This window comes from Agelaius phoeniceus, chromosome 3 (assembly GCF_051311805.1).
Source record: "Agelaius phoeniceus isolate bAgePho1 chromosome 3, bAgePho1.hap1, whole genome shotgun sequence".
NCBI lineage: Eukaryota > Metazoa > Chordata > Aves > Passeriformes > Icteridae > Agelaius > Agelaius phoeniceus.
In genome coordinates, this window is record NC_135267.1 from 57,697,019 (window position 1) to 57,714,865 (window position 17,847).

Below are 17,847 nucleotides of genomic sequence, written 5' to 3' on the forward strand. Positions count from 1 at the left end.
TTCAGTGAACAGAAGGGAGATCAGGTCATTGGCCTTAAGGGGCAGGACCTCTTGCTGTAAAGTACATGCCAGGCCTACCAGGATGGTGTGTGACAATACCAGTGCATACTGGCAGACAACAGTGCTTTGCCCAACTTAGGAACTGCCTCATCCCAGCACTTAATAATGTAAGTTACAAACAGTTAGAAAAATTAAACACTTACTTGGTCCAAGACCTATGGAAAATGCAGCAACATAGACAAGCAGGCTGGCCAGTGAGAGCCATTTCAGGACAACAGGAACCTCCCCACCTTCCACGTGAGACCCTGTTGTGCTTTTGCCTCCTGCCAGGGCAGTCCTGTTCAGTTCTCCTATCCTGGAAACATCTGGGCTTTGTACATCAAATGACAATCTTTCTGTTGAAGGCCTGCTAGCAAAGAGGTCCTTGAGACTCCCATTGGTGACAGTGAAGTTTCCTGGTCTCTGGAGAGAAAAATCCTCTGGAGACTGGCTTCTGCAGACCTTGGTTAAATTCACATGTATGTTACGGTTCACCAAGCCCATAGTGACCAACGATATTGCCATAACAGAAGAGCCAATACACAGAAAAGTTTTACTTCCAACTTGATCCACAAAAAACGTGGCTGGGACTGTGCTGACCACTTTAACCACTCCAACTCCAGTGGAAGCCAAGCTGGCAGCTTCATTGCTCTGGAACCCAACTGACTTCAAAACAGTCGATGCATAAAATAAAATGTTGGGTTGCCCAGTTGTTTGCACAAAAAAAACTAGAATGAGTCCTACCAGCATTCGGGCCCGCATGTTGTTTTTTGAACGAAACAGGTCCAAGAAACTATACTGATGTTCATCTTTCAGGGAAGACTTAATCACAGTAAGCTCCTTAGTAGCATCTGATGTTTCCCGTAGCCTCTCCAGTACTTTTCTCGCCGCTTCATCATCATTTTTCATCACAAGAAACCGAGGGCTTGGGGGAAGGAAATACATGGCAACAGCCTGCAAAGCACCCAATGGAATCACCAGGCCAAACATGTACTTCCAGCCGTGAGATATGCTGGCAAATGCATAATTTGAAATATAGGCAAAGAGAATGCCCATCACAATCATGAGTTCATTTAATGACACAAGGAGGCCTCTTCTGTGCTGTGGGGCGATCTCAGCGATATACACACATGTGGCAATTGATGATAAAGATATGGAAATACCTATGGCAATCCGGCCCACAATGAGTACCTCGTATGATTCATAGGGCAGCAGAATCAGACTCCCCAGCACAAGTAAAGAAGATGCAATAATAATAGCAAGTCTCCTTCCAAATCTGTCTATAAGAAATCCACCAGTAAGGGATGCAAATAAGGCCCCAAAAAGCAGGGAACTTACAATGACTTCCTGCTCTTTGCAAGAGAGTGTTAAAATGCTGCTCATCTGAAGAAGAGCTCCAGAGATAAGGCCCAACTCATAGCCCATCAGAAGTCCACTTATGGCAGCAATGGCAGAAGATAGAAAAGTGAATGTTCCACAACCTGAAATAAGAGGATAAAACAAAAAACCTTGAAAGGGTGATTTCTGCAACATTCTGACAATTAATAAAAACTTTGTTTGATCCTCCAGTTTAAAAAAATCTCTCTGTAACTTTTAGGCAAAGCAGTTAGGTACAATACACATCCAGCAGCAATGGTGACATAAAAGCTATTTACATAAAAAGCTAATTCTGAAAAGAAAAAACAAAGTAATGAATACAAAATCTTTAGTTTTAATGCCTTTGTGTCCCTTATCTTTCTGATCAAAAGTCAATAAGGTTTTGATCAGGTCCTAAATAATTAAACCATTTGCTTCAGAATATTATTGCAAAAAGAAATGGTGAGAAAGCAATTTTTGCCTTGAGATTTTTCAGTGTTTTTCCTAAACTGAGAAACTCTCATCCACCCAACTAGAGTACCATGAGCAAGGAAAGCATAAATTTCTTAGCCAAATTGTTTCAACCTTGACTCAAATAAGTAACAAGTTTTCCCTCACCACTTATTATTTCCTTTGTTTCTCCTGAGGACGAGATGAAGGCTGCTGGTACCGTTGTTTTTGTTTTGCCAAATTGGAGACTTATTCAGTGAGCATCAGGCTGATGCAGGTATCTGGGATATTCTAGGGAAACTGATCTTTGAGGTAAACACATGAACTTTCTGGGCTTTGCTCACATCTAAACTCAGATTCTTTGGAATATCTTGATCAAATATTTTGCATCGCTTTTGATGGCCATAATGTCAGGAACAAGAAACAGATGATGAAAACAATGCAGATCATATGCCTTTGAATCTCCACTTTAAAACAAACTCATCTTATACAATTGTGATTCATTGTTTATTGTTACAAGATAGATTTGACTGATCATATTCTACTAACTGTGAAGCCTTTTGCACCCTAAACCTTGAGGAATACATCAATTTGTTATTGTTGGTCTCGTTCTTCCTCCCAGCATGATTTTCCTCGCATCATGATGTTGGCTGCCACACAGCTAGGAAAAGAGTAAATCAACTTCTGATTTTGCAATTAGTTAGAGAGATGGGATGTGTCAGAGGAGAGGTGGCTTTTGCAGCATAACAGAGTCTGTATTTAGTTAATTCTCCTGGAACGAGTGGTATATGGTCTAATTGGAAATGATACACAGAGTTTGTTTATTTTTAGTTCATTTTTCTAAGGCATTAAGGCTCTTTGATCACACTGACTGCTCAGAGTTTGTTGCCAATAATTTTGAGCACATTGGTGAGGATCAGCCCTATTTGATAGAGGATATTACATTTCAAAAGCAAATCTTGAATAGAGAGAAGGAGAGCAGCCCTAGCAGTACATCTGCACTGCTAAAGTAAACAGTGCCAGAGCCCAGGCCCAGACCCTGGCATGTGGCCACATACCCTACTAAATTGCTGGCAGGATCCCTGGCACATTTGCAGCCCAAGCCACCTTGTGTTCTCCTAACAACTCCCAGAAGCAAACAATTCCACCACCCCACCCTGCAGCCGCTCCATAGGCAGATGGGTTATTATGGAGGGTAGCACAGCACAACTGTGAATATAAGCAATGCCTCAGGGGTCAGGGGAGATGTGCAAGCCCATTAAGTTTATTAAGATAAGTATCACCTATTAGCTCTCCTAACTTTGAGCCAAACAGGAGCAGCCCTGAGATACTGAGTGCACCAAATGCACCTCAACTCACTCAGCTGCTGAGCTGGTGTGGCTGGCAAACCAGAGATAGATAAGAGATAGGGGAGAAGCACACGGTTTTGTCTTGATGGGCTATAAGGACACAGGGGGAATGGGATTATTGTGAAAAGTCTTTCAGAAGTGGGGGGCAGGTGGTAGATTTATTGGGAATGGAGATGGGACATCTTGAAGAAAATAACAGAAACAAATATGCAAAATGCTCCAGTGATAGAGCAATCTTTTTATATTGTTGTTGTCCAGATCTGTTAATATTTCTAAAGATTTTTCTTCTTTTATATCTGCAGTATCTGAGACCATTTCACTGATTTTAAATAGAAGCATGGGTTAGGTCCTGCTGTACTTACTTCCTTCACCCATTGAACAGTACTTCAGTGGAAATACTGCTGACTACAGCTAAGCTGCTTTGTGCTGCATCCTGCAATGCACATATGCAGTATTTGTTTTATCATTGCAAAACATAATTTCTCCTTCCCATTTACACTTTTGAGTTGCTTGCTTGCTGCATATTATTGTATCTGGAGAATATACCCTTCCAGTGAATCCTGGCTGGAAATCTGGGCTGATAACAGCACAGTGAGTATTGTGCTGAAGGAATGAGCATATCAGAAACTAAACTGCTAATCTAATCACAGTGCTCTGCCCAAACTACTGTTCAGTGCTGATGTTTGTGCTTTCTTGATTATCTCTTGAATATTTTACATCATTGAGCCAAATATATTTTATGTAGGATTTTACCTCAATTTATATATTATGGACTAGAGAGCATTGTGTTCATCCAGTCTGACACTCACAACAGCACAACATGATCCTTCAGACACACTTCAATTATGTTTTATCTGAACTGGGTGATTTAAAACATTCAGCTTTGATTTTAAAATGGCTAGTGATTGAAAACCAATGACTTTAAGTCATAGGTCATCCCAATGGTTAATTGCTTTCACTGTAAGCTATCTGTAAATTATTTCTAGACCTAATTTCTGCAACTTTGGCTTCCAGCCATCAGATCCCATTCTCCATGTCCCCACACTTAACTGTGTTCACTGAGTACGAACTTATAGCCTGCCATTGGGTCATCCACAGACATCTCCTTTTTTAGCTGCTTACCCTGTGAGGCTTTACAAGTTCACCAAATCCTTAAGTATTCAAACCTCTGTTCTCTGAACTTTTTCAGACCACCAACTTCTTCACTAAATTGTGATCTGGACCCAGTGTTCCTGCAGTGATTACACAGTGCCAAAGAGAAACTTGACATAATTTTTCCAGTCCTGGTGGACACTTCCCTCTCTGCTTGTCCAAGGATTCTCACAGACACATACAGAAGCTTATCTTCTAGTTATCATTCAGGAAAACCTACTTCTTTTCAGACTGGATTCTTTCCAAGGCACTGCCTTGTCTTTAAATATGGCCTGCCTTGTTTTATGCTAATGAGGAATGCAAATCACTTTACATTTGTCTGTATTAGGGTTCAACTTACCTAACTGTGAAATATCTACATCATCTCTAGATTTCTCTTGTATACACTTGAGAAAAATAGGCACTTCTAGACATCTGAATTAGAGCGGATGCCTACTTCTCTCCATTGCCTATAAAAGGAAACTGTGTGGCTTGCTCAGATGCAGATGTCTAAAGTTAGCAGAAAGGAACCCCAGACAGCACATTCACTTGCAGTCAGCAGGCCAAAGCATCCGAATTGCATTCAGCCAGTGACATGTCCCATTTATTTAACACCCATCACCTTTATCACCTGTTAAATAATCTGTTATTATTTTCTTCCAAAAAACTAAGAACAGTAAGTAACAGAGGGGCAAAAACTGAATTTAAGGCTCTCCAGCCGAAACACAGCAGCATGGACAGTGTACTCTGTTGATACTTTGAAGTCTGTGTCCTGCATAGTTCTTAATTCTTAAAATGTTGGGAGTGTCATTTTTGTATGGTTTCAGTTTCTGAATGAGAGTGTCATGTCAAATGTCTTGATAAAGTCCACCACCAGCACTGTTCTTTACAATCCAAACTGTGCTCACATCAACCTGTGGTACTTAGATCAGAGAAATTGAGATGGTTATTTATTTTTCGTCTGAGAGTCTGTCCAACTTAGATGTAGAGCTTGGACACCTGGGAATTGATAGGGAAGCATTCAAGCCCATATATTTACTGCTTCTCCAAGTAGAGCAACTTGATCAATGTCTTCATGTTTATTTTTTTTTGTTTTTACTGGGTCAGCTGGTATCCTTCGTCATGTGTGCAGTGACACATACTCACAGTTGTACAGAAATAGTGGAGGGCTGTAACTAGAGCACCCCCGAATGAGAAGCAGATCCCAACGTGTTGCAGAGGGAGACACATTGTCCTCTTGCATTAGCAGCAACAAAGTCAGTAGTTAACCTGGTGTCTCTTGTCCCTCACAGGCACTATTCCACCGAAAAACATTGTTATATCACCATGAGCTTTTGTTTTAACTGGTGTACCCGAAACTTGCCTGCTCACCACTGCCTGCTGAGTTAAACCTTGAAATCTCTGCTCAGTTTCCCTTCATGACCTTCCTCTAGGCAAAATTCCCTCTGACTTCAGCATATGTTTTGCTTTAACATTTCCAGATAAAAAATGTTGCAGTAGTTGTACTCACAATCCTTTTAAGTGTCACTTTGAATGATGCTGCTGGCAGTTCTTAGGCATTCCTTTTTTTTACAAAAAGCTTCTTTATATATTTATACATATATTTCTCTAATTTTTATGAGATGCCAACAGAGCATATGGCAGTGTACAGCCCAGGGGAATAAAATATTTTAATGATAGCTACCAGAGAATTTCTCCTTCTGTCTGCCACTAACACCATGGCTAATGAGTGTGTGGCTGGTATGTGACCAGTGATTGGAAAGTCTATTCTCTAGTTTCCCATGTAAACAAAGTGGTTTCTCATAACTGTTGTTCAAGTCAAAAAGCAGCCCAACTTGGCAAACAAACCTATCTTTAAGAACATTTGTTGGAAGTGTTTATGCTTGGTTCCTGAAAAGGAGACCAACTGCAGTTGTAGTACAGCAGCACACTGTACCGACCATGAGGCTGGACGGGGCCAAGTACAAAGGGTGTGCCCCTTTACTCACTTTCAAGCACATATTTGGGAAAATACATTCATTCCAAAGGCACAGTATTTGGTCTGTGCATGTATCTTATGGGCATTATGGATAAATGGTTAGTGCCAGGGAAGATCTGCAAGCAGGCTGATTTGGGAAACAGCACTCTTCACCTGCCTAATGGGAGGGAGAGATATGGGAAAGGAGCCCTTTCCTGCTCAGTTTGACAGTACCAAGCTCCATGTTAGTCAGACTCTGAGATTTCTGTGATGTAGTTTTCTTTGCTTTCTCCCAAGAGATCATTCAGGGTGCATATAGAAAACTACAGGAGGGGGGGGGTTAGGGAGAATACTTTATGTAACCTGTGCAAATACATCTATTTGGATAGGAGGAGACTAGACAATCTCTTCCACCATGGTACTTTCTTCTGTTTACTTTGATTCAATCTGAGATGAGAAACATCTCCGTTTAGAAGGGAAGGAAAGTATTTTCCTGTCAGGAAAGTTCTTGAAATCCTTGCAATTTCTTTGATCTATTTAGACCTTTGGAAAGTGAATTCAAGTTCTGTCAACCATTGGTAAATAAGCACAGGTTAGAAAACCCTAATGAGTTGAATGCATTGCCTAGATATAAATCCACAGCATGGAGTATCTTTTTTTTTTCAATAGAATGATATCTACTTTTATCTACAATAAATTTTAAAACTACAGCATCATTTGAAAATAAGCTGTCTCTAATAACAGATTTGTTTTCCACCTGAGTGCTGTCTGACATACAAAATTTCAAGGGATATAGTATTTAAATTTCCCAAATTGTATTAAACAGTATTTTGCTGAAGTGTATAATATGAGGATCTTTTTTTTTTGGATAAATGTTTGATGGCATGTATTGGGAATTGCTGCATAATTAAATCATGGTTTTGCTTCTCATAAAAAGTAATTTTCCCATTTTCATGTTATCAGGATCTTTGCTGTGCTGCCACAGTCACTTTCTCTATCTCATCCAGTTGTTGGGTATAAAGAGATATATATTACTCTGTTGCTCTATTCTAACACCTGAGATTTCTTTAGATCCAGTAGCTGCTCAGTAGGTGCATTTCTCCTATTACCTAGAATACATCTGACCCACCAAAAATAATGTCAGGGCCATGTGGGATCACAATCATTTGACAAATGGGAATCCTCCCACCCAAGTGTGAAAGGCAAACCCAAAACAAATACTTTGTAAATTGAACTAAAAGAGAAGGTCGAAACAAATGTTCCACTAATCTAAACTCCTCCAGTGGTGGGAAGCACTGAATACTTTGTACAGTATAAGCCATAATGTACTTTGTAAACAATATTGAAATTTCATGAACAAAAGCTCCCTGACAATGATGGAAAGACAGGGAATGCAGATCCCAGACAGACCCACCATGGCCATGTCCTCTCTTACTGCTCTGCTATGTAATTTCATTATGTCAACAGGCAGCCTATCCCCTCACTACATGAAATGGCATTTGGGTTTTGTTTTGTTTGTTTCTAGTAAGAATCAACAAGTTCTTTTAATTTCTAACTATGTAATTACATATTCCTCAGGTTACTGCTTTAATTTTTGAGGGTAAGGATAGATATGCAACTTGCACATACTCTTCTAACCTTAACCCATGTGCTGCAGAAATTTTGCTGTTTATTGCTATCCTATAACCATCTGCACTGCTCTCCTCAGTCCCAAAGGCAATGTTAAATGTCTGCCCATCTACTGACTTTCTGTTCTTGGCTAACCTCTGATTCCAGAATCAGGAGACATTGCTTGACGGATCACTATTACACTCCAACAAAGCATTTGTGCCTATGGTTCCTGAATATTCCTGCGTTAATCAGTTCATTCAGCTCAAGGTGAACAAAATCTCCTTGGGACATTGTCATTTCTGGCTTATGACCATGCTGTCCTGTTTGGGTACAGCTTATAATAGGGCATAGTAAGCCTTGTGGCTGAGAAATATCATGATTGTGGGGCATTATCCCCTTCATCTTATCATCTGGGAAAGTGTTTGAAAATGCAAAACCACACTGCAACTGAGAAAAACTGGCTGGGTAGGACAGCAAAGACGAAGAGCTATGAAATGCAGTTTCTGCACTTAGAACTTATTGCAGAAGAAATGTTACAGCTAATTTTTGAGGGTGTCAGCACAGAAACCTTGTTTCTTCCTGAAATGCTAGGGAAGTAAACACAGGAGGGAGATCCTGTCCCCCCACCCTGAACTGTTCCCCTGCATGGACAGGTGCAGTGCTTGCCTGGACTCCCTCCACTCACTCTGGTGAAAGGGCTGAACTGCCCCCGAGTGTGCAAGGACCAGATCACTGTTGTTAGAGGGCAGCAGGTTCTCCTATCTTTCAGATGGCTGATGGTCATAAAGGAAAATGATTTACACAACAGACAGCACCTACACGAGTAGTAGGACCAAGGCCTTTTAGGGAAAGTATCACACATTCAAAATTCATTCAAAATTCATTCAAAATTCAAGCTGGCAGTCCCCGTCCTTGCTCACATGTTCCCCTCTTGCACGTTTAGAAACTGAGAAGGCACGTCCCGGGCGTCCCTGTGCTTTGCGGGGCCGAGCATTCGCGATGCGGGCAGCTGCAGCTGCCACAGCTGGCTCTCAGCTCCTGCCTCCTTACCTGCTGCAGCCGGGAGCCGGCAGCGGCTGCAGCCCCGGCCGCGCTCCTCATCCTGCCCTGCTCCCATCGCCTGGCTCTGCTGGCTGAGGTCCTCCGTGCTCTGCCCAGGTGCCATCAGTGCCCCTTCGCACCTTGGGCGGGAGCACTTCACAGCGCCGCGCTCCTTCCCCGGCCGGCCAGGAAAGGGCAGCTTGTTTTCCTCATGGCAACAAGTTCCCGAAGCTGGCTGAAACCAAATGCAAACCACAAAGTGGCTCGTGAACAACTTTGTTGCTATTTCAGAAGGCTTTGCCCTTTGCCGTGACACAGGCTGTTGCTATTCTGGGGAGCCTATTGCAGGCGAGGGGAGGGCCGTCTGTCGGAAGTATTGCTTTTGCCTTTTAACAAATAGTTGGGACATCAGACATCTATCCATGCACAGCTCCATGCACATTCCTTACCCATTCACTTACAGGGCCTCTCTCTCTTTTTTCCTCTCTTTTCCTCCTCTCCCTGTGTTCATACTCACAGGTTTTTAGCAGAGAAGGCACACTGAAGGGGAGGGTTTGAAGTGTTTGCTCTGTCAGCTAAAGTTAAGGCACGGAGCACACACACACGGCATTGCTGCATTCTTGTAACTTCTGAGCAAATTATAGTGAGAAGTAGTGGAAAGGAAAACAACCATGACAGCTCTTTGCAGCCAGTGATAGTATGAACCAGGACTTTACATGGCAAAGATGCACGTGGTATTTTACAAGCAAATGCAGGGCAAGCCACTCTTCTTTCCATGAGAATTATTTGTAGAAAAACTGAGACTGTCTCAGCTATATTGAGTCAAAGACTTGATTTTGATCACTGCTGGGAGCCACTCCATCCTTACTTGCTTCTGTGGCAGCAGTGGCCAGGGGCTGGATGGCAGCAGGAGGGAGAGTTTGTGCATGGGTGCAGGTGAGATGCCTATAGAGGCTGCCTGTCCCGCTCTCTCCCAGTCCTGGGAGAGCCTCCAAGTGCTCTCAGCAGACCCACTGCCTCCATCAGGCAAGCTGTCCAAGTTACCCCCAGTGGGAATCACTGTTGTATAATCTGGCAGTGCTGCAGGCTTCTTGTTTGTTTTCAACAAGCTCTCCGATTGCTTGCTTGCTTGTTTGTTTTTGTTGTAATACATTAATGCCTGCAGATAGCATGGGAGGGAAAGGGAGACGTAGAAACTCAGTAGCTTTGCAGTATTTCCAGACAGGAGAATTCCTACACATTTTTTTCCTTATGTAGAGCAGGCATAATAAGCCCTTTATCGATGTTTGCTTAACAAGAAAAACGTGACAAAAGACATTTTAACTGCTCCATCTGACAGCTGCCTCACTGTCAGCTTCAGAAACTGGACGGCCAGGGATGCCATGGGGACATTGCTTCCATTAGGGAGTTTGGGCTTTGGCAGTGCCTTTTACGTGTATCTACAGAGTCAGCCTAACCCTGCTCTCACGTGTTACATACTTGTAAAATGTCCACCTGTCAGTCCTTACAGGACGCTGCTGGTGCTGTTAGCAATTTCTTAACACATCCAAAGAGGTGTTGTTTCTTCATGGTTTATGTGCAAAAAGTAATGTTAACTTTTAAAGAAATTATTTGCAAGTTTTGGAAAAAAAAAGAGAGGCTGTTTAGGCTGGGGAAGGAAAGGAAATGTTTTCATAGATCAAATTCAGCTGTGATAAGATTCCTCTGTGATAATGTGGTGTGTAATCGACCTCCTCTAACAGCCCACACCTCATATAACCCACAGCTCAGGTCAGTGCAAGCTCTCTGGAAACTCAGCTGACTCCAAAAGTGCCCAGCTGTTCCCACATCCCAAGTGCCTTCACATGTAATGGTCCTGGAGGTGTCAGAGAATGCCAGAGGTGCCTGTGGCAACTTGACAGGGAGGAAAGAAGAGATGTAACGCGACTGTTCAAAAACCCCTAAACTAAATACCATCCTCCGACTAAAAATGTTGATTATACACAGCTACTGGCACATACAGACTTCGGGAGGATTTAAAAACTTGTCAGGAACTGCACCTTCCCCTGAACAAGAAGCATATTACCCCCAGGAATAAGTAATAAAAACACTGCATTACATTGACTTCTCAAATCTTAGGATGAATAGATTTTATGAAATGAATGTTAAGTGAATACAATGGTGAATTTCTTTTTTTGTTTAATAGGAACAAAAAAGTATTTTAGACAAAAACAGTAGGACTTTTTTAACTATGTTTGCACCTGGAGTTCAGTCCCCTCAAAAGCCAGAGCCTACAATTATCTTAAATATTTATCTCCTTGTTTACTAAGAAATCCAATCAAATAATCCATTTTTCCTTTCTAGTTCTGCCTTTATATTATGGTACTTATGCCAGCTGCAACACAGCAATGGTTTAACTTTGCCCCCTGGGGTAATCTCAGAAGGTATGTACCTAGCTTGCACGGAGGGTAAAGCAGCCAGTAGACACAGTACAAACCATAATGACCAGAGAAAATATGAAGGAACACATCCTTATTCAAAGGACTTGGGTTTGGGCTGCCCAAAGGACAGTGCACCCTTGCCATGCTGAGCTGTGGGTGCTGCTGAAGTGCCAGGAAGGTCCCTGGGCTTTGACCTGCTCCCTCAGGTATACCCTATACCAATAAAAATTGTATCAGTGTAATAGGGTCTTTGGAAAAAAATGTTCCCAGTAAGTGGAAATAGGAAATATTTTAACCTGAGATCTACTGTTTGTATGGTGTTGTTATGAGGGATGGGCTGCAGTGTCATAATTTTCAGCTGATAGTGAAAAGCCACAGCTCAGCCAGTGTGAGGATGTCTTATCACAACTGTGGCAAAAATCTGAGGGATTGATGTTACTGGTGTTTACTGGTGCTAACTGGGAGCCCAGAAAATGAAGGAACTGTAAAAAAGCTGATTGCAACCAATGAAAGCAAACAGAGAGAGAAAACAAACAGCCTGTGCTGGTTCTGCAGTCAAGCCAGTTGTAGAGGGACAGTGTGAAATGCAGTGACTGAAGCCCTTGCTGGTGGCCACAAGATCCTGGTCCCACAACCCCCTCTGCTTCCCACCAGAAATAAACAGTCAAGCAAGCAAGAAAAACTCTGGTGCAACAGACATGACTGGGATAAGGAGAAAGAAAAAGAAGTGTGCTTTGATGCTTTTCAGTTCTCCATTGTTTTCCTGTTACTGCCTTGCCTGTGCACAATGCTCCAAACAATGGCTTGGCTGGGCTCTGTGCCAGGAGCAAGGTGTCCCTTGGATCAGGGCCAGGAGCCTGCCAGGGTGGCAGGCTAGGACAGAACTGCACCTGCTCTGCCCCTCTCATGGCTACCCAGGAAGGGAACCAGAGAGCAGGGAGAAATGCTGCCAGAAGGCAGCCCATCCAAAATGCTGAGATGGGCAACAGAGGAATGATGCTCTGCAGAGTAGGAGCCCTGGCTTCACAGCTGTGCTGTGGGGGCAGAAGGTCACAGCCTTCAGGAGTGGGAAACAAGAGTGGGAAAGATTTAAAAGCCCAAAGCAGGAGAGGGTCAGGAGGCAGGCAAGGGGTATGAGTGCAACACTCTCATAAGATTCCCCTGTTGGTTTTATCCACACACAGCTGGCAAGAAATCACCTTTTCTGCCATCTTCTTGGTTCCTTGCTTTCAAAATCAGCCAAACACTTTAGTACTAGAAACATGATTAGGCTAGAAAAAGAAGATAAGATAGTCACATTCAATTACTGAATAATCTGTCTAGAAAATGTGAGGCTGATGTGGGGATTTCTTCTAAAATCTCTGGTCGTGGTTTGTATTTGTATTTCTGGTGATCTAATAACTCAAATTTGGGACTGTGGAAAGACAGGGAAGCTGGTGATAAGCCAATAGAAATTAATTAAGAGTTGAAGAGTTTTCTGAATCAGTTTTCATAGACCACTTTTATCAGAGTTGGGGTAAAGAAGGTTATTTATTTCTCTGTAGATTTCATGAGTCTTAAAAAGAAGGTAGTGGAAGTCTCCCAATTAATTTATTTTAAAATGTAGAAACAAAGCTTTTCAGCAAACTATGGAGAGCATGTTCTTGACATGTCAGGTTAAATTACTTTGCCTTCATCTTTGATTGTTGAGATTTATTCTCAGAACAAATAGTTTACCATTTGCAGAACATGTTCATGAGATAGCTGGCTTGGAACAGCAGGAGAAAGGCTGGGAAGATGAAAGAATGGAAGTGACATGGAGAGGAGACAAGGAAGAAATGGAGAAAAACCAAAAGAAAAGCATACTCCTTATTAAAAAAAAAAAAAAGAGTAGCAATCTAGAAAAGCATGAGTAGCCTTTCCCATTAGTGTTGACACATTGATACCCATACACAAGGAGGAAAATATGCCAAAATTCCAGTTACTGAGCAATGAGAGCTGGATTACAAAAACCGAGAGCTGCTAGGTTCACTTCAAGAGAGTGAAATGATCCATCCTTCAGGAACTTTGAATATAAAGATAATTGTCATTACTGTTGCACAGCAAAATAATTACAATTCATCAGTCAGTTTTGCAAAGATGCTTTTTATAAATGTAAGGTATATTTCATAAACACAGTGTTTAGGCTATGCCATTTGTGTGATTTTGCAACTGAATAAAGTACAGACACATCAATAAATGGATAATACTGGATAATAATGGAGAGTAAGTAAATAAATAATATAGTCTGATATCATATAGAAAATTCATGACAACTGAGAACACAAGTTTTTTTCACTCTAAGTCCTGTGTTTTCTTACTAAGCCATACTCTTTCTGTTATGTTCTTACTCACACTCAGAGGCAATGATTTATACCAATATATTTTTATCTGGCTTTAAAAAACTCAATCATAGACATAGTCCAGAGCTCATCACACTCCATGACTCCCTCCAGAGTCCCACTGACTCATGGCAGAAATATTTAATCTTTTGGTCTTCTGTTAGTACTTCTTTAGAAGTACAGTGTGGCCTTGGTCAGCAACTCTGAGAGTTATGTTTTGGCAGAAACTTGAAATCAAACTGAAGGTAAGACTGGAAAATACAATACAAATAGAATTGAGATGAGAAAACAAAATAAAATATAAATTTTAGCTCAGGTTTTCACATTCATGGCTGTGTAGCCTTTCCAACAAGTAAAAAGAAAGATCTTTTAACTTCTGAGTAATCCAAAGGGGCCACTTGTATTTTCTTGCTGAATAACATGTCCACTGTTTGTCATCACACACTGTTCTTTCCTGTTTGCTTCAAATATTTTATATTTACCTTTTCTTTTTTAACAAATAATAGAAATAGCAGCCCTCACATTGGAAAGAAAATTGTCCATCTGAAATAAAATTGGGAGGCAGTGCACATTCCCAGTGCGAGGACTGAGCCCAAAGAAGCCAGTTAGTAATGTCACCCACAGCTTGAAATCAGGTGGTTTCTAGGAATTTCCAAAAAGGTGCCAAAATTTGAACCCTTTAAGATCATTGTACAGTGGAAAGGGGAGTTTTTTCTTTACTCTTGTGATGAATTGTTAAAAATGTGTAAGCTGAAATTCCCTTTGCCTGTTCCAGTTAAGGAAAGAGGTTTACATTGCTAAGAAAAGTTTGAGTTGCTGAACTGTATTTTTTTTTGTTGCTGGGAAACATTTTCTCCCACATGGAATATGTCAGTCACACAGGAAATGCAGTCATTTTCATGGTTTTAATTATTTCCACTGACAATGTGTTTTGTTTTCTCCTGAAAATCTTATTGTTGCAAAAATAAACAACTAAATGTCATTAATGCTTTGCCTTCTTGCTGGTTTTTGACCACAGCTGGCAATCTGAAAGCAGTTTTACATGCATTCATTAAAACCAAATGTCTGGGTAAAGCTTTCCAAAGTCCATCCAAATTTTCAAGTCATTGCAGGCAAGCAGGAAATGAAGCCAGCCTCCAAAGCACAGGTCAGTTTGTGTTCAACCCAGCAGTCCCAAAGAAATGAGCAGTGGGCACTCCCACAATGCAATAAATGCTTCAGGCCACCTGTTCCCCAGAACCTCTGTCACCTGAGTCCATTAACAGGTAGCAAAGGCAGTCTTCAGTGGACACTGTGCATCTGGGGTGTCTCAAATTGATTTTGAGATTACCATTCCCCTTCAGAGCTGGAGACACTGAAAGCTCAGTAGGTGGAGTGACAGATCTATTAGAACCCAGGACAATACAGGAGAGGCTCTTTGGAAAAACTGGAGGGTTTCTGCCCCAGAATCCTTTCCTCTGCACACACCAAAATCCCATCTTTTGAAATACAGGCAGGGGAAATGCTATGCTGGCCACACTTTGACAGGAAGGGGACAGATTCCTTTCTCTACTGCATGTCCTGGAGGCACAGGTAGGCACTTTGCTGGCAGAGAGAGGCCTGGCAGAAAACAGCTTATTTGCTTCCCACTTCAATGACACTTCCTCCTGATCACCGTGAGAAGGGAGTGGATGCCCTTGAGGCACCAGGTCTCTGGCCCCTCACACTATGTTGTGCAGCTCCTGGAGGCAGGCTGTGCCTGTGTCGGCAGGAGCTGCCTGGTTCTCCAACATAGATCAGTTGGGTGGGCAACCACGGGAGCCCGGGGAACCTCATCAGGAAAGAAACCCTCAGTTGGGCTGTGGCCTCAGAGAGGATCCCTGACACACATCCACACATCCTCCAAAAACACTTGGTGGGGATTGCAGCCTGCTGCAATTCAGAGGCTGGCATTTGCTCTTCTGGCATTTGAGTTTTTATTTGTTTTTTTTTTTTAAAGGCCAAGATACATATCACCCTGGCAAAGCTGGTTTTGTGAAGCAAACCCTGTCTTGTAGTTTTCTGTTTAGTTTAGCAGCATGATTTGTATTGAAGGAGCTCCCTGAGCAGCTGAGAACTGCAGCCTGCAGGGCCTGCTGCTGCCTCCCTCCATGCCCCTGGTAAAGGCAGGCAGCCTCACAAGAAGGCAGCTGCCACTTGTCACCAAGGTCCCTGACATCCCAACATGGCTGCTTGGCTGACTTACTTCTGTGCAAGAGACTTCAGCATCAGGGCTTGGGTCTCTCTGAAGACTACAGAAGTCCTGGTGCACTCATTTGCCTCCTACACAGCAGGGGCTGCCAGCCTATGAGCGACTCCACTCAGCAGACACCCTCCTCCCTCCCTTCTCATTCAGATTCAGACTCTGTGCTGCTCAGCTTGGCTTAAACCTCTCTCTTGCAGACTAATCACTGAGGCATTAGTTGTTTAAATTCACACTGATGAAATAGGTGCTGGCAAAGCCCAGGGGACTTTCAGTGGTACAGCATGTGCTGTGCTGGGCACTCGCAGTGTCCTGAAGAGCACTGCACTGCCTCTGAGCAGGAATGCCCCAAGGAAAGAATGTCTGACATTGGGTTCACAGCAAACAGGGTGCACACAATGCTTTAGCCTTCCAATACAGCTTCTAACTTCAGCAGGTCTTGTCAAACAAGAGAGAACACAGCATAGTTTTTTAGTTAGCTCTGATAAAGTTTAGCTCTTGGAAAGGACTTTCCTACCATGGACATAGTGCATGAGGAAGATTTTTGGGTACATGGAGTCAATAGGCAGAAAGCTGCTGACTTGGCTGAAGCTAATTTCACACCACAAAAAGTAACCAGAAACTCCAGAGCAGCACTGGAGTTGTTGCTTACTTGCAGCTACTCTTATGAGAGCAAGGAAACTTGCAAGTTTCTTCCTGGGTCCTCTGGGAAAGTGAAAGACCCTTTTTCCTTCTCCACTGATTTTTGGGAAAACTGGTGAGTTTTGGTACTGCCTTCAACTTCTCCCCCTTCAGACTGGGAGCTTTGAACACATCTCTCACACTTCACCTTCTTCTCCAAATCTTACCCTTTCCTAGGCAGTTATCAATATGCACTCCACTTCTCAAAGAAAACTCTCTCCTTCCTGGTCTGTGGCTTGCCTGAGCTGCACCTTGGCTTTTTGCAGTGGGTATCTGCTCCTTCCTGATAGCAGCTCTGAAATTTCAGCTGTACTCAGTGAATATCACACTGCCTACTACATACACACTCATTGCTTCTTACTCCAAGCTCTTTGACCATGTCCTCTCCTCTACCTGAGCCCACCCAAAGGGGCAAAGGAGTAAGAAAAGAAAATCAGGCCTTCAGTACCCTTTTGAGAAAAGTCCCAGTTCACTGCAAGACATCTGACTTCAAAATGGCTTTCTGTGTGATTTAAAGATTTTTTTTCCCTGGCTAACATGTTCAGACATATATATCCATGTTTACCGCTGTGGGGTTTGGATCCCTTGCCAATTCTAGAAGCTAATACTCTTGTGCCAGCTCTCAATCTCTTGGACACATGCCATGGAAATCAGAGGCAACATATTAAAGTGCTTAATTCTTGGAGTCTTATGATTATCACACCTACACAACCCACCCTCTTAGCTGTAAAAACTTAAAAGCCTGAGTTAATTAAGCTTCATTCATAGAAACTCAAGAGTGAGAACATGAATGAAATAATTCAGCACTTTTTATTTCTAAAAGCCATGTTTTCTAAGCCAGTATTTTGATTATGTTCTGAAAGATTTAACATTTATGTGTTTTAAATTTTATCTTCAGCTTGAACATACATGACATTAAAATTGAGGAGAAGAATCAGTTTTATGGGTAGAAGACATTTAATCCTTCAGGTTTATGACTGCAGGATAGTTGGAACAGTTCAGCACTTGCACCATTTATGAGAATCCTTGATATGGATGGGGCAGTAGTGGGCGGGTACCCTTGGGACAGTGCTCAGATGTGCAGCAACACACTCCTGGTCCCAGTTTTGGCTGGGATAGAGCTGGCTGGGAGGCACTGATCGCCCTCAGGAATGGGCTGGGCATCAGTCAGTGGGAAGAGAGCAGTAGTATTGTGCATCACGTGGGGCTTTTTAGGTTTTACCTCTTCCTC

The 17,847-nt window shown here is 42.4% G+C and overlaps 1 protein-coding gene across 2 annotated transcripts in view; it reads right to left on the minus strand.

Moving 5' to 3' along the window:
- Positions 1-16,060, minus strand: part of SLC2A12 (solute carrier family 2 member 12) — a 38,007-nt gene extending 21,947 nt beyond the window's left edge. The window contains exons 1-2 of one of the 2 annotated variants that reach the window (XM_077175347.1): positions 15,939-16,060; positions 204-1,520 (exon numbers count right to left, since the gene is read on the minus strand). In XM_077175347.1, coding sequence (XP_077031462.1) covers positions 204-1,464 — 1,261 coding nt within the window. In that variant the 5' untranslated portion in view covers positions 1,465-1,520; positions 15,939-16,060. Of the gene's footprint in view, positions 1-203; positions 1,521-8,943; positions 9,262-15,938 lie in introns of those variants that run through there. The other variant, XM_054630184.2, reaches the window with a different exon arrangement.
- Between the last annotated feature and the right edge of the window lie 1,787 nt (positions 16,061-17,847).